This window comes from Ovis aries, chromosome 7, assembly GCF_016772045.2.
Source record: "Ovis aries strain OAR_USU_Benz2616 breed Rambouillet chromosome 7, ARS-UI_Ramb_v3.0, whole genome shotgun sequence".
Taxonomy (NCBI): domain Eukaryota; kingdom Metazoa; phylum Chordata; class Mammalia; order Artiodactyla; family Bovidae; genus Ovis; species Ovis aries.
Genome location: NC_056060.1, coordinates 34959854 through 34971919, shown reverse-complemented (window position 1 = coordinate 34971919; position 12066 = coordinate 34959854). Strand labels below are relative to the sequence as shown.

Genomic DNA, 12066 nt, shown 5'->3' with positions numbered 1-12066 from the left:
TGACGTCAGAAAGAGAAGTACTGTGTGGTATCACTGATGTGTGAAATCTAAAATATGACACAAATGAACCTATTATGAAGCAGAAATAGACTCACAAACATAGAGAACAGATTTGTGCTTGCCAAGGGGGAGTTGAGGTAGGAGAGATGGAGTGGGAGTTTGGGGTTAGTAGATGCAAACTATCATATACAGAATGGATGGACAACAAGGTCCTACTGTATTAAGGAACTATATTCAAAGTCCTGGGATAAACCATAATGGAAAAGTATATAAAAAAGAATGTGTGTGTGTGTGTATGTATAATTGACTCACTTTACTGTATAGGAGACATTAAGACAACATTGTAAATCAACTATACTTCAATTAAAATTGATTAACTCAGCTGAATTTTTATTCAACAATCTGCATGGACTTAATTAATTAAGGTTATAAATCCAAGCAACAAAGCCTTTACTCTAAAAGCATAAGATAAAGACGCTTACAACTAAAGGGCACTTACTCTGTTTCCTCCGTTTTTATTCCTTTTCTTAATATTAAAATATACATAGTTGGAGCTTTTCACTAACCTTTTTCATTTTTTAATTGTAAAATATGCATAACATACAATTTATCATCTTAACCCTTTAAAGTGTACAGCTCAATGGCATTAAGTACATTCACATTATTGTGCAACCATCACCACCATCCATCTCTATAACTCTTCGTATCACAAAACTGAAACTCTGTACTGATTAAATAAATCTTAATTTCCACTCCCTGAAGCCCCTGGCAACCATCCTTCTACTGTCAGGCTCTATGAGTTCGACTATATTTAAACACCTTATACAATTGGGATACAAGATTTTAATCCGTAAAGCAGTTGAACGTTCAATGTTTTCATATATTATAATCAATAATCAAGGTGTAAGACTAAGTAGACATTATGGGTTGAACTATGTCAAATGTCATCCCCAAGTTCGTATGTTGTCTTACAAGTACCTCAAAATGTGACCTTATTTGGAAACAGGGTCACTGCATAAGTAATTAATTAAAATGAAGTCATACTGAAGCCAAATGGGCCCCTAATCTGATTAGTGTCCTTATAAAAGGAGAATTTAGCACTCTGACATACACAGGGAGAATGCCCTGTGAAGGATGGAGTTATGCTGCCACAAGCCAAAGAACTACCAAAAACTAGAAGAAAGGTCTGGAACAAATCCTTCCCAAGTGCATTCAGGGAGAGTCTGGTCCCCGCAACACCTTGATTTTAGATGTCTGATTTCTGAGTCACCCACTTAGTAGTTCTTTTTTATAGCCCAGGAAACTAATACAGTAGCTATGAACCCTAATTTGCACATAAGGTTACTGTCTACTATGAAAGCACTATCACTTAATGCTCTTTGAGCAGCAGAATGTACTTTACTTCTGTGGTAAATTCAGAAGAATAGATTCATACCAAGAGATAATAAAGGTGTACTGAAGAGCTTTATAATTCAAATTTAAGTGACTATACTCTAAATCTTTCCTCCTTATCCAATAAAAATTATTGGTTTGGGAAAATGATCAAATTTTTATTTTCTTTTATATCTAATACATTGGTTTTGTTGAAAATAAATGATTTAGCTTAAATAATTTATACTCACTTGTGATATTCATTCTCAGTTGAAGCTAATGATTTCTTGTTCCACTTCCATCTAGCTATTTCTGAGCTACTTTAACAGTATTTAAAAGCATTAGCTACTTTTACTCACTTGCCAAATCCCGAGTTCAGCATTTTGTTTTTTTTTTTGAGATGAATATAAAAGCACCTAAATGGCAAGGAAATTGTTCTTCCTGCAGTAAGGGGAAGAAAGAAAAATTGCAGTAAGGACATAGCCCTCATGTGTGCTACATGCATCCATGTGCATAATTATCCAAATGAAACAAATAAGTCTTAAACATTATAAAACACTATTTGGAAGGAACAATCAGAAAAGAAGTTACTCTTTATCTGCACTGGCATTAATTTTATAAAGATGTCAAAACTCCTGAAGCAGTGGTTCTCAAGTTTTTAAAGAAGGTTCCCCTTGAGAATCTGATGATGCCGTGGGCCCTCTCCTCCCACAGAAGACCTCTGCTTTAGTAAAGATGACCACTCCCCTGTTTGTAAGGTAGGAAGAAGAATGTTCTGCACCATATTTTCTTTATTTTCCTAAATGAAAGGAAAAAACTACTCCAGACAAAAGCAACAAAAAGCTTTTATTTCTTCACCCAGTATTTTCAGGTCTGCTAAATCCAGAGCCAGCACAAAGTGTTTACCAGTCACATTCATTTGTAGTAGGACACGTCATTTGAACCGGGCCTAACTAAAGTGCCAGTTTCAAACAGGCTTCACCAACTCAGAAACCTAGTAACAGGAACCCTTCCCACAATTTAACTGAAAGACCGAATGTGAGGGGTCATAACAACTCAAATTACAAAAAGATACATCCCATAAAGTTAAACAAAAACAGAATAGAAATGCCTGAGTATTATACTTTGCAACCTGCCCCCATTAACCAAATTACTTTCTAATAATAATTCCCCAAACTCTTCCTCATTCTAAAAAAATTTATATATTTATATATATATATATAAATTAAACTGTACACTGACTCTTTCAGCTCTGGAAAACTACGGTGAATTTTATCTAGTCAGCCGAGACTAATGCGCCATTAGGCAACTATCAGGTCATACAAGGACAAAGCTGCTTTCTCAGACCTTAAAAAAGTTTGAGAGGTGGTAGTGGGAATAAATGGATGTAACAGAGTTAAGCAAGAGTACATACACGATACACAGACTCAAACTGAAATCCCCGGGCGGGGTGGTGTGGGAGGGTGAGGAACCTGACCTGTTACATCAAATCTCAAGGTCAACGGGACGGGCACACAAAATACTCAGAACTCGGACAGGCCTCGATTGAAACCCGAGACTCAAGGCAAAACAGTGGGCAAGAAGTTGTGAGACGAGGAACAGAAACAAACCAATAAAACTAAGATATTCTTCAAAGATAAACGACACACAACGCCAGATATACAACAGCGTGGGTGCAACCACTGGGGAACGAGCCGAAAGCACAAACGCAGCCAAGCCCAAGGCACTGAGGTCAGTGGCGGAACGGGTTTGAGAAGTGGTGCAACACACCTTCAAAGGCAGGGTCGGCCGCCCTAGGGCAGCTCAGAAGGAAACCAGCGCCCAGCCAAGGCCCGCACCAGCTGCAGGCAGGCTCTGCACTCTGCTCCTCGGATGGTTTGGGCCGCGCCACCTCCTGCTAGTTCCCCGTCCCTAGCCTTCCCGGCTTACCTCGCGCGGGCCGGCAGAAGCACTCCAGCGCCCGGGGGCCGGCCCGCCCCCTGGCCCAAAGGCCAGACAGCCTCAATGTGCTTCACTCCGCCATCTTCGCTCCTTCTCAAGTCCGCCAACTCTACGGCGGCCGTTTCCAGGCGCCCCGCCTCTTCCGCTAATGCTGAGTACAGATTGGATAATGACTTGCGCAGGCGCGCTCTTCTTCCGTTGTAGGTTGGTTGGAATGTGTGTCAATCAATAGCTCTAGCCTCACTCTTTCGGCCTGTTTTGGCCTGTGATTGGGTCTCAGGTTTGAGGTAATAGGGAAAAATACTTTCTTAATTAATTTCTTAAGAGTGTAAAATTATTTCCGCGTTTAAGCGGCGGAACTTCGTCGTTAGGTAGTCTATGGCTAGGCCGCGTGACTATTTTAAGCCATCGTTAGGTTAAAATATGCTACTACTAGTTTCATTTTCAGGGCCCAGGAACTTTTAACAGTTGTTCAGTCGCTCGGTACTACCCGACTCCTTACGACCCCATGGACTGCAGCACACCAGGCTTCTTTGTCCTTCACCGTCTCTGGAGCTTACTCAAACTCATGTACATTGAGTCAGTGATGCCATTCAGCCATCTCATTCCTCTGCCGCCCCCTCCTTATCCTGCCCTCAATCTTTCCCAGCATCAGAGCCTTTACCAAGGAGTCGTCTCTTTTCATCGGGTGGCCAAAGCATTAGAGCTTCAGCTTCAGCATCAGTCCTTCCAATGCACATTCAGGGTTGATTTCTTTTAGGATTGACTGGCTTGATCTCTCTGCCTCCAAGGGTCTCTCAGTTTTCTCCAGCACCACAGTTCGAGGGCATAAATTTTTCGGTCCTCAGCCTTTTTTGTTGTCCAGCTCTCACATCGGTCCATGACTACTGGAAAAACCATAGGTGGGCAGTATAGATCCTCAAACACCATTAAGGCTGTCATCTGAGCTAATTCCTAGAAGTACAGATTCCCTACCGCTGCAGCTGAGATCCAGTTTCCTAAGTCTTCAGATGAGGCCAAGAAATCTTACTTTTACAGAAGTGGTGACTCAGGCAGTAAAGAACCTGCCTGCAATGCGGGAGACCAGGGTTTGATCCCTGGGTGGGGAAGATTTCCTAGAGAAGGGAATGGCAACCCACTCCAGTATTCTTGCATGGAGAATTCCGTGGACAGAGGAGCCTGGTTGGCCACAGTCTTTGGGGTCGCAAAGAGTTTGACCCAACTAGGACACTTAAAACTTTCACATGATAAAGAGCATTTATGGGAAAACCTACAGTTAATATTACACTTAATGGTGAGAGGATACTTTGGTTTTAAGATCAGAAACACTGTAAGGACACCATCTCCCACCACCGCTACTCTACATTGTACTGGCTGACATGATCTTTTGTAGAAAGTTGTAAGGAACACACACCAAAAACAAAACTACTAGAATATGTTGAGCACACACACACACACACACACACACACACACACACACACACACACACACACACCCACCCCAAAAACAAAATGAATAAAACATACTAGAATATGTTGAGCAGGTTGTAGGATATAAGATCAGTATACAAAAATCAACTTTATACTAATAACAAAAATGAAACTAAGAAAACTGCATTCAAAATAGCATCCCAAAGGATAAAATGCTTAGGAAAAATTTAATAAAACAAGTCCAAGCTTTTTACACTTTAGACTACAAAACAAGCCTAGAGGAAGGAAGATCTAAATAAATAGACTTTCCATGAAAATGGATTGTTAGACTCAATATTGTTCAGATAGCAATTCTCAAATTGATTAGAGTCAATGCAATCACTAATAACAGGTATTTTTCTTCCTGGGGTACAGGAAACTAAGGAAGAACAAAAAACTATAAAGTGTCAACTGGGATGGTGCAGACTGTCTCTTATTTGTTTCTCCTGACAGTCATCCCCTTTCATGTATAAAATTCTGCAGATATTCTTTTGTGTATTTCTAATAACAAACACAAATACCAAAATTTTTTTGCAAAATAGTATTATAGCTAGTTGGAGAACCTAGTTAAGTCTATGAATTAACAGGCAGGAATTCTATCAATAAATCATCCAGGTAATCTTCCATTGTTTTAGGAATTCTGTAAGATCTCTGACAGAAATGATCATTCAAGATTTTCTAGGAACTTCCTTGGTGGCCCAATGGTTAAGGATCTGCCTCACAATGAGGGGACATGGGTTCAATACCTGGATGCTCCATTGGGGAACTAAGATCCCACATGCCTCATGGCAAAAAATCAAAACAAAATAGAAACTATACTGCAATCTCAATAAAAGCTAACAATGATCCACATAAAAAACAAAAAAAAATCCCCATCAAGACAATTAGTACGAATAGTGTTTTAAACACAAAACTTGGCAACATGATTCTATAATTAAGTTGAAAAAAATAGATGACCATGAAACACATTCTAAAAAGAACACTGACGGTAAAGGAGAGTAATTAGATTGCTTGTGGCATTCTCTTTATCAAAGCTTGAAGTATATGCCCAAAGTTAGCTCTAATAATCCCACTTTAAGAAAATGTTTCCAAAGAAAAAAAGAATTAAGGTAGAAAGGCACTCATTGTATTATTATTTTCAAACATAAAATTGGAAACTAAGCAAACAAGGTAATGGCTAAGTAAATATACATCAAGTTGGCAAAATATTATGCAACCATTAATATAAACAGGGAAAAACGGTTCATATAGGGAAATATCACAATGTTAATTTCTAAAAGCTGGTATCTCATGTTTGTTTCATTTATGTTAAAAATATGTAATGGATATATAGACCATAAGGGAGCAAGGGAGATAAAATTGATTAAGGGGATTCTTTTCAAACTGCAAGTAATTTTGTAATGTTCTTAAAATTATTTTTACAGTATCAATTGTTTTATTTTAGTCATAGACTGTATACCTATGGCATGGTCAGTAATATTAAAGTTCCTCCAAAACTGATGTTATGGTTACTCCAACTATTTTTCACTTTCTCCAGATTGTAAAATTACTCAAAGTGAAGCAAAGCTAAAACAGTGCAAGTTATTTTGAATGGACTTTGGAGGCAGAGGGATGGGAAAAGAAGATGGTATTGTTAGAAGTTATAGGATTGACTCCAGTTGTTACTTCTTTGAGTCCTGTGGCATGACACTAAACTTTAAAATAAGAAATTACTCATATCCTATGTAGTGGACTGAAACTTGAAAGTGTGAAAAGCCATGTAATAATAGCTGGGCAGTTTTCATTCCAATCCCAAAGAAAGGCAATGCCAAAGAATGCTCAAACTACCGCACAATTGCACTCATCTCACATGCTAGTAAAGTAATGCTCAAAATTCTCCAAGCCAGGCTTCAGCAATACATGAACCGTGAACTTCCAGATGTTCAAGTTGGTTTTAAAAAGGCAGAGGAGCCAGAGATCAAATTGCCAACATCTGCTGGATCATCGAAAAAGCAAGAGAGTTCCAGAAAAAACATATTTCTGCTTTATCGACTATGCTAAAGCCTTTGACTATGTGGATCACAGTACTGTGGAAAATTCTGAAAGAGATGGGCATACCAGACCACCTGACCAGCATCTTGAGAAATCTGTATGCAGGTCAGGAAGCAACAGTTAGACCTGGACATGGAACAACAGACTGGTTCCAAATAGGAAAAGGAGTACGTCAAGGCTGTATATTGTCACCCTACTTATTCAACTCATATGCAGAGTACATCATGAGAAACGCTGGGATGGAAGAAGCACAAGCTGGAATCAAGATTGCCAGGAGAAATCTCAATAACCTCAGCTATGCAGATGACACCACCCTTATGGCAGAAAGTGAAGAAGAACTAAAGAGCCTCTTGATGAAAGTGAAAGTGGAGAGTGAAAAAGTTGGCTTAAAGCTCAACATTCAGAAAATTAAGATCATGGCATCTGGTCCCATCACTTTAAGGCAAATAGATGGGGAAACAGTGGCTGACTTTATTTTTCTGGGCTCCAAAATCACTGCAGATGGTGACTGCAGCCATGAAATTAAAAGACGCTTACTCCTTGGAAGACAAGTTATGACCAACCCAGACAGGATATTCAAAAGCAGAGACATTACTTTGCCAACAGAGGTCTGTCTAGTCAGTTCAGTTCAGTTCAGTCGCTCAGTCGTGTCCGACTCTTTGCGACTCCATGAATCGCAGCACACCAGGTTTCCCTGTCCATCACCATCTCCCAGAGTTCATTCAGACTCACGTCCATCGAGTCAGTGATGCCATCCAGTCATCTCATCCTGTCGTCCCCTTCTCCTCCTGCCCTCAATCCCTCCCAGCATCAGAGTCTTTTCCAATGGGTCAACTCTTCGCATGAGGTGGCCAAAGTACGGGACTTTCAGCTTTAGCATCATTCCTTCCAAAGAAATCCCAGGGCTGATCTCCTTCAGAATGGACTGGTTGGATCTCCCTGCAGTCCAAGGGACTCTCAAGAGTCTTCTCCAACACCACAGTTCAAAAGCATCAATTCTCCAGTGCTCAGCCTTCTTCACAGTCCAACTCTCACATCCATACATGACTACAGGAAAAATCATAGCCTTGACTAGATGGACCTTAGTCAGCAAAGTAATGTCTCTGCTTTTGAATACGCTATCTAGGTTGGTCATAACTTTTCTTCCAAGGAGTAAGCGTCTTTTAATTTCATGGCTGCAGTCACCACCTGCAGTGATTTTGGAGCCCCAAAAAATACAGTCTGAAAAGGCTATGGTTTTTCCAGTGGTCACGTATGGATGTGAGAGTTGGACTATAAAGAAAGCTGAGCACCAAAGAACTGATGCTTTTGGACTGTGGTGTTGGAGAAGACTCTTGAGAGTCCCTTGGACTGCAGGGAGATCCAACCAGTACATCCTAAAGGAGATCAGTCCTGGGTGTTCATTGGAAGGACTGATGTTGAAGCTGAAACTCTGGTACTTTGGCCACCTGATGCAAAGAGCTGACTCATTTGAAAAGACCCTTTTGTTGGGAAAGATTGAGGGCAGGAGGAGAAGGGCACAACAGAGGATGAGATGGTTGGATGGCATCACTGACTTGAGGGACATGGGTTTGGGTGGACTCCAGGAGTTGGTGATGGACAAGGAGGCCTGGTGTGCTGCGGTTCATGGAGTCACAAAGAGTCGGACACAACTGAGCCACTGAACTGAACTGAATAGCTGGGCATACTATGTCACTTAGACTGTGGACAAATTAATAACAAGCAATAGACAGATACCCCATTTTAGACCTCTTCTACATTTAAGAAGTCAGGGGTTCAAGAACAGAAATAGAATCCAACCTGGAAAGAGTGGGAAGTGGCCGAGGCTGTCAATCACACTCAGATGCATTCAGTGCTGGCCACTAGACGAACACCTCTGCCTTGTATGTCCAGGCAGCAGCAGATATAAATGCTGACAGAATCTCACATCATGCTCAATTATGTTCAAATAAATGCATTTGATAGCACAGACATAAAGCCAAGTAAAGAAGACACATGATTTCAAACCTGAAGAAAGGGACTGAGTCATGAAAAATACTTATAAAACATGAGGACAAAAATCAACCATGTTGTTTTGTTTTAACCACAAGTATTTATTGATGGATCGAAGAGTACAATTTTAATGGAACAATAAGGCACAACCGTGGATTAAAACAGTTTGCTACACAGCCAAGAGGAGGAAAAGGCCATCATCTTAGGAACTTTAAATATGCAGGTCAAGGAGCCTCTGAAGTACCTCACGAACAGACCAGTGTTGGACAGTTCTTCCCTTTTATACAATTCCTATATTACATCACTTGATCACAAAGTCACACTGATACTTCTCTATGAAATCCTCTCTCATTTATACTTGAGTCATCCAGCCTGGCCACTCTTTCTTAAGCACTCTTCCCAAACCCTTTGCAGTTTTTTTTTTTTTTTTAAGCAATTCCCTTCATAAAGTAGTGTGTATACATCTTGGATAGCCTTCCAAAGCAAGGAAAGAAGCAAGCAAGCAATGAGTCAGAGAGAATCAGCCAAGGACAGATATATGGATGAAGAGATGCATAAGGACAGATCTTAGGATGACCACAGCCTGATTCAGTGACATCCATACTAAGCTTCCTTGGGGCAGAGGAGTTGCTCTGGTTCAAGCAAAGGCTTGTAATGCCACTTCAGGTTGTGTCACCAGTGCCAGAGCTCTCATTCCTAAGGGATTAGCAGTAGTGTACGAGAGGAACTAGGAAGTCAATGTAACCAGGCTGCTAATGATACAATACATTCAATATTTTGGACCTATATTAAGACCTGACTATGGCATCCGGCATTAACTTGTTCCAGGTGTAAAATTCAGAGAGAATTTTGTGCAAAACCTCAAGACACTGAGGACAATTTTTAAATCTTATGGCCTGGGATAAGTTAGGCACTTATCTTTCTACTTAGAAATGTGAAGTGAAAAGAATTCCAGGGCACATCACACTAAGGCATAAACCATGCTGTAGAGGTGGGAATATTTTAGGGTGCCCAGCCTCCTTGTTCAAAAAGCCATGAGAAAGACACCAAGCAAACGGTCAGAGCAGCCATTCTGGTGGTGACATTATCCTCAGATGAAGCAAGCTGCAGGCATACGGCTAATTTCTAGAGAATCAACACTGTACTAACGAGAGCAGCCATGTAGGTATGTGTGTTGAGAGTCAGAGGCCAGAGGTAGAGTGACCTGGGCAAGCCACCTAGAAGACTTGGCTCTACACCTCTTATCTTTCTTATCTTTCAAGAGCTTCTCTAACCAACAGCCCTTTGGTGACAGAGCAGAGGGGACCAAGAGATGGTCAAGACATTCTTCTGAGAGAAGTGTTGGTTACTAAAGAGCTCCTGGGGAGGCAACATCCCAGATACCCATTTAAGAGTAAAGGTAGATTAAAAACTGCCAGATCACTGAACTATACTGCCAAGTCTGAAATATATTTAACAGGTGTAACTGAGGATGCCAAGTAGAACAGGGAGGATGGAAGCTTAATAAAAACCAGGGATACTGAAAGACTAAGAGAGTGGTAGGTTGGGGAGAAGAGAAGTGGAAGCAAAGAACATACAAAAAAGGATGAAGGAGCATGCCAAAGCCAAGCTGGCGGAAAGGCAGCCTGGCTACGGTTCACATCCAGCCAAAGAGCTTTGCTGGCTGTTCTTCGGTTGATTCCCTCTCACTTTCTCAGACTGGATGGATGCATGGCACTCAGCAGCAGAACAAGGGAAGGTGACATTTAGAAATGGAGATATCCGGCGAACAACACTAAACAGAATTAGACTGGCTGTACCATTCTGTAATGCCCTATTTATACACCAAAGGCAGGTTTGCGTTGACAGAACATATTTGGGGTTGTCATGCAACAGCAGTAGTACTTTGGGAGAAGGGGAAGGATGGGGTGGAGGTGGGGCTGGTGGATAGGAGGGGTTTCAAGTTCCAGTTCTTAAATACTAGAAAGCAAGGAATAGTTTGGTCTCAGTCCTTTAGTGAAGAAATCGGATGCTCATTTTCTGTTCTACGTCCACCTTCTCCAAAACCTGTTTAAAAAAAAACAAAAACAAACCCAGCTACAGTTACGAAGGTTACAACAGGAGATGCTGTTTCAAGCTCTTCTCTAATGTTTTTCTCCCTCTCTCCTGCATAGTAGTATTTAAGTTCTTCAAGCGAAGAGGTAAGTGACTGACCTTAACAAATTCTGTGAAAGAGATGGCGCTATCCCCATCCTGATCAGCCTCCTGGATGGTCCTGTCTGCAATGCTGCCCAGCTGCTCATCTGAGATATTCACTCCGACCATCATGCGTAGCACCTGCAGGACCGAGAGCCAGGAATTACGAGAGACTTAGGGGTCACGAGGACTCTCTTACTAAAATTTGAAAAATAAAAAGCCACCTGCACCCTCTGTTCCTTTGATGTCCTCTAATATAACAGCCAAAAAGCCTCAAAGGATATCTTCTCATCTAGGCCATTTTAGACAATAATATGAGCAGAACTCTTTGGCAAAGTTATTGAATAGGAAGGCAGACCTTCACCTCAGGGAAAGTCTTTTGCATTTTGGTCTTCTCCATTTTTCCTGCCCAGGATGTAGACATGATGCCGAACAACAGTCATCCTGGGACCATTAGGTGAAAGTCAAATGTACTGTGGATGCCACAGTAAGAAGAAACCTGGTTCCTGGATATCATTTAGGTACTGTACAAACCTGGACAGTATATTCCCAGGCTTCCTGTTGCATGAGGCAAACTAGTCACTTATAGGTTTAAGTCAGTTTGGTAAGACTTTCTGGAATCTTACCAGAATACAGTTCGCTTTGACAGTGCATTAACTCAGCTATTCCTAAAGTATGGTCAAAGAACATAAAGATCCTTGAAGGGTTAAATACTAAATCCCTTATTTTAGAAAAATGACAAGCATAGTTAAAGGGCTGTGAGAACTGTGATAAAGAGAATTAAAAAACACTTTCACCAAATTTATTCCCAAACGTATCAAAAAACCCGCCACCTCCTCACTTATTCTGCTAACATTTTTAGGGTGTGACTATACATTGAAAATTGCTACCTTAAATGAAACAAACAACTCTTAATAACATGACTTTTAAAACAACATGAAATGGGGGACAGGGTGCTTTTATGATACCTTGCATTGCCCTAGTCTACCACCTCTGTCTTCAACAGGTAAGAGCTGAGCTTTCCCCTAGGAAAGAAAGACCTTCTCAGCCAGCTGTTCACGGGACTCCCTTTGCCCTATTCCTTTA

The 12066-nt window shown here is 40.9% G+C and overlaps 1 protein-coding gene across 2 annotated transcripts in view; it reads right to left on the bottom strand.

Moving 5' to 3' along the window:
- Nucleotides 1-8885: 8885 nt before the first annotated feature.
- The window catches only part of CHP1 (calcineurin like EF-hand protein 1), a 35859-nt gene continuing 32678 nt past the window's right edge, over nt 8886-12066 (bottom strand). Inside the window, exons 6-7 of one of the 2 annotated variants that reach the window (XM_004010459.5) lie at nt 10999-11121; nt 8886-10851 (exon numbers count right to left, since the gene is read on the bottom strand). In XM_004010459.5, coding sequence (XP_004010508.1) covers nt 10798-10851; nt 10999-11121 — 177 coding nt within the window. In that variant the 3' untranslated portion in view covers nt 8886-10797. Of the gene's footprint in view, nt 11122-12066 lie in introns of both variants that reach the window. The other variant, XM_060419072.1, reaches the window with a different exon arrangement.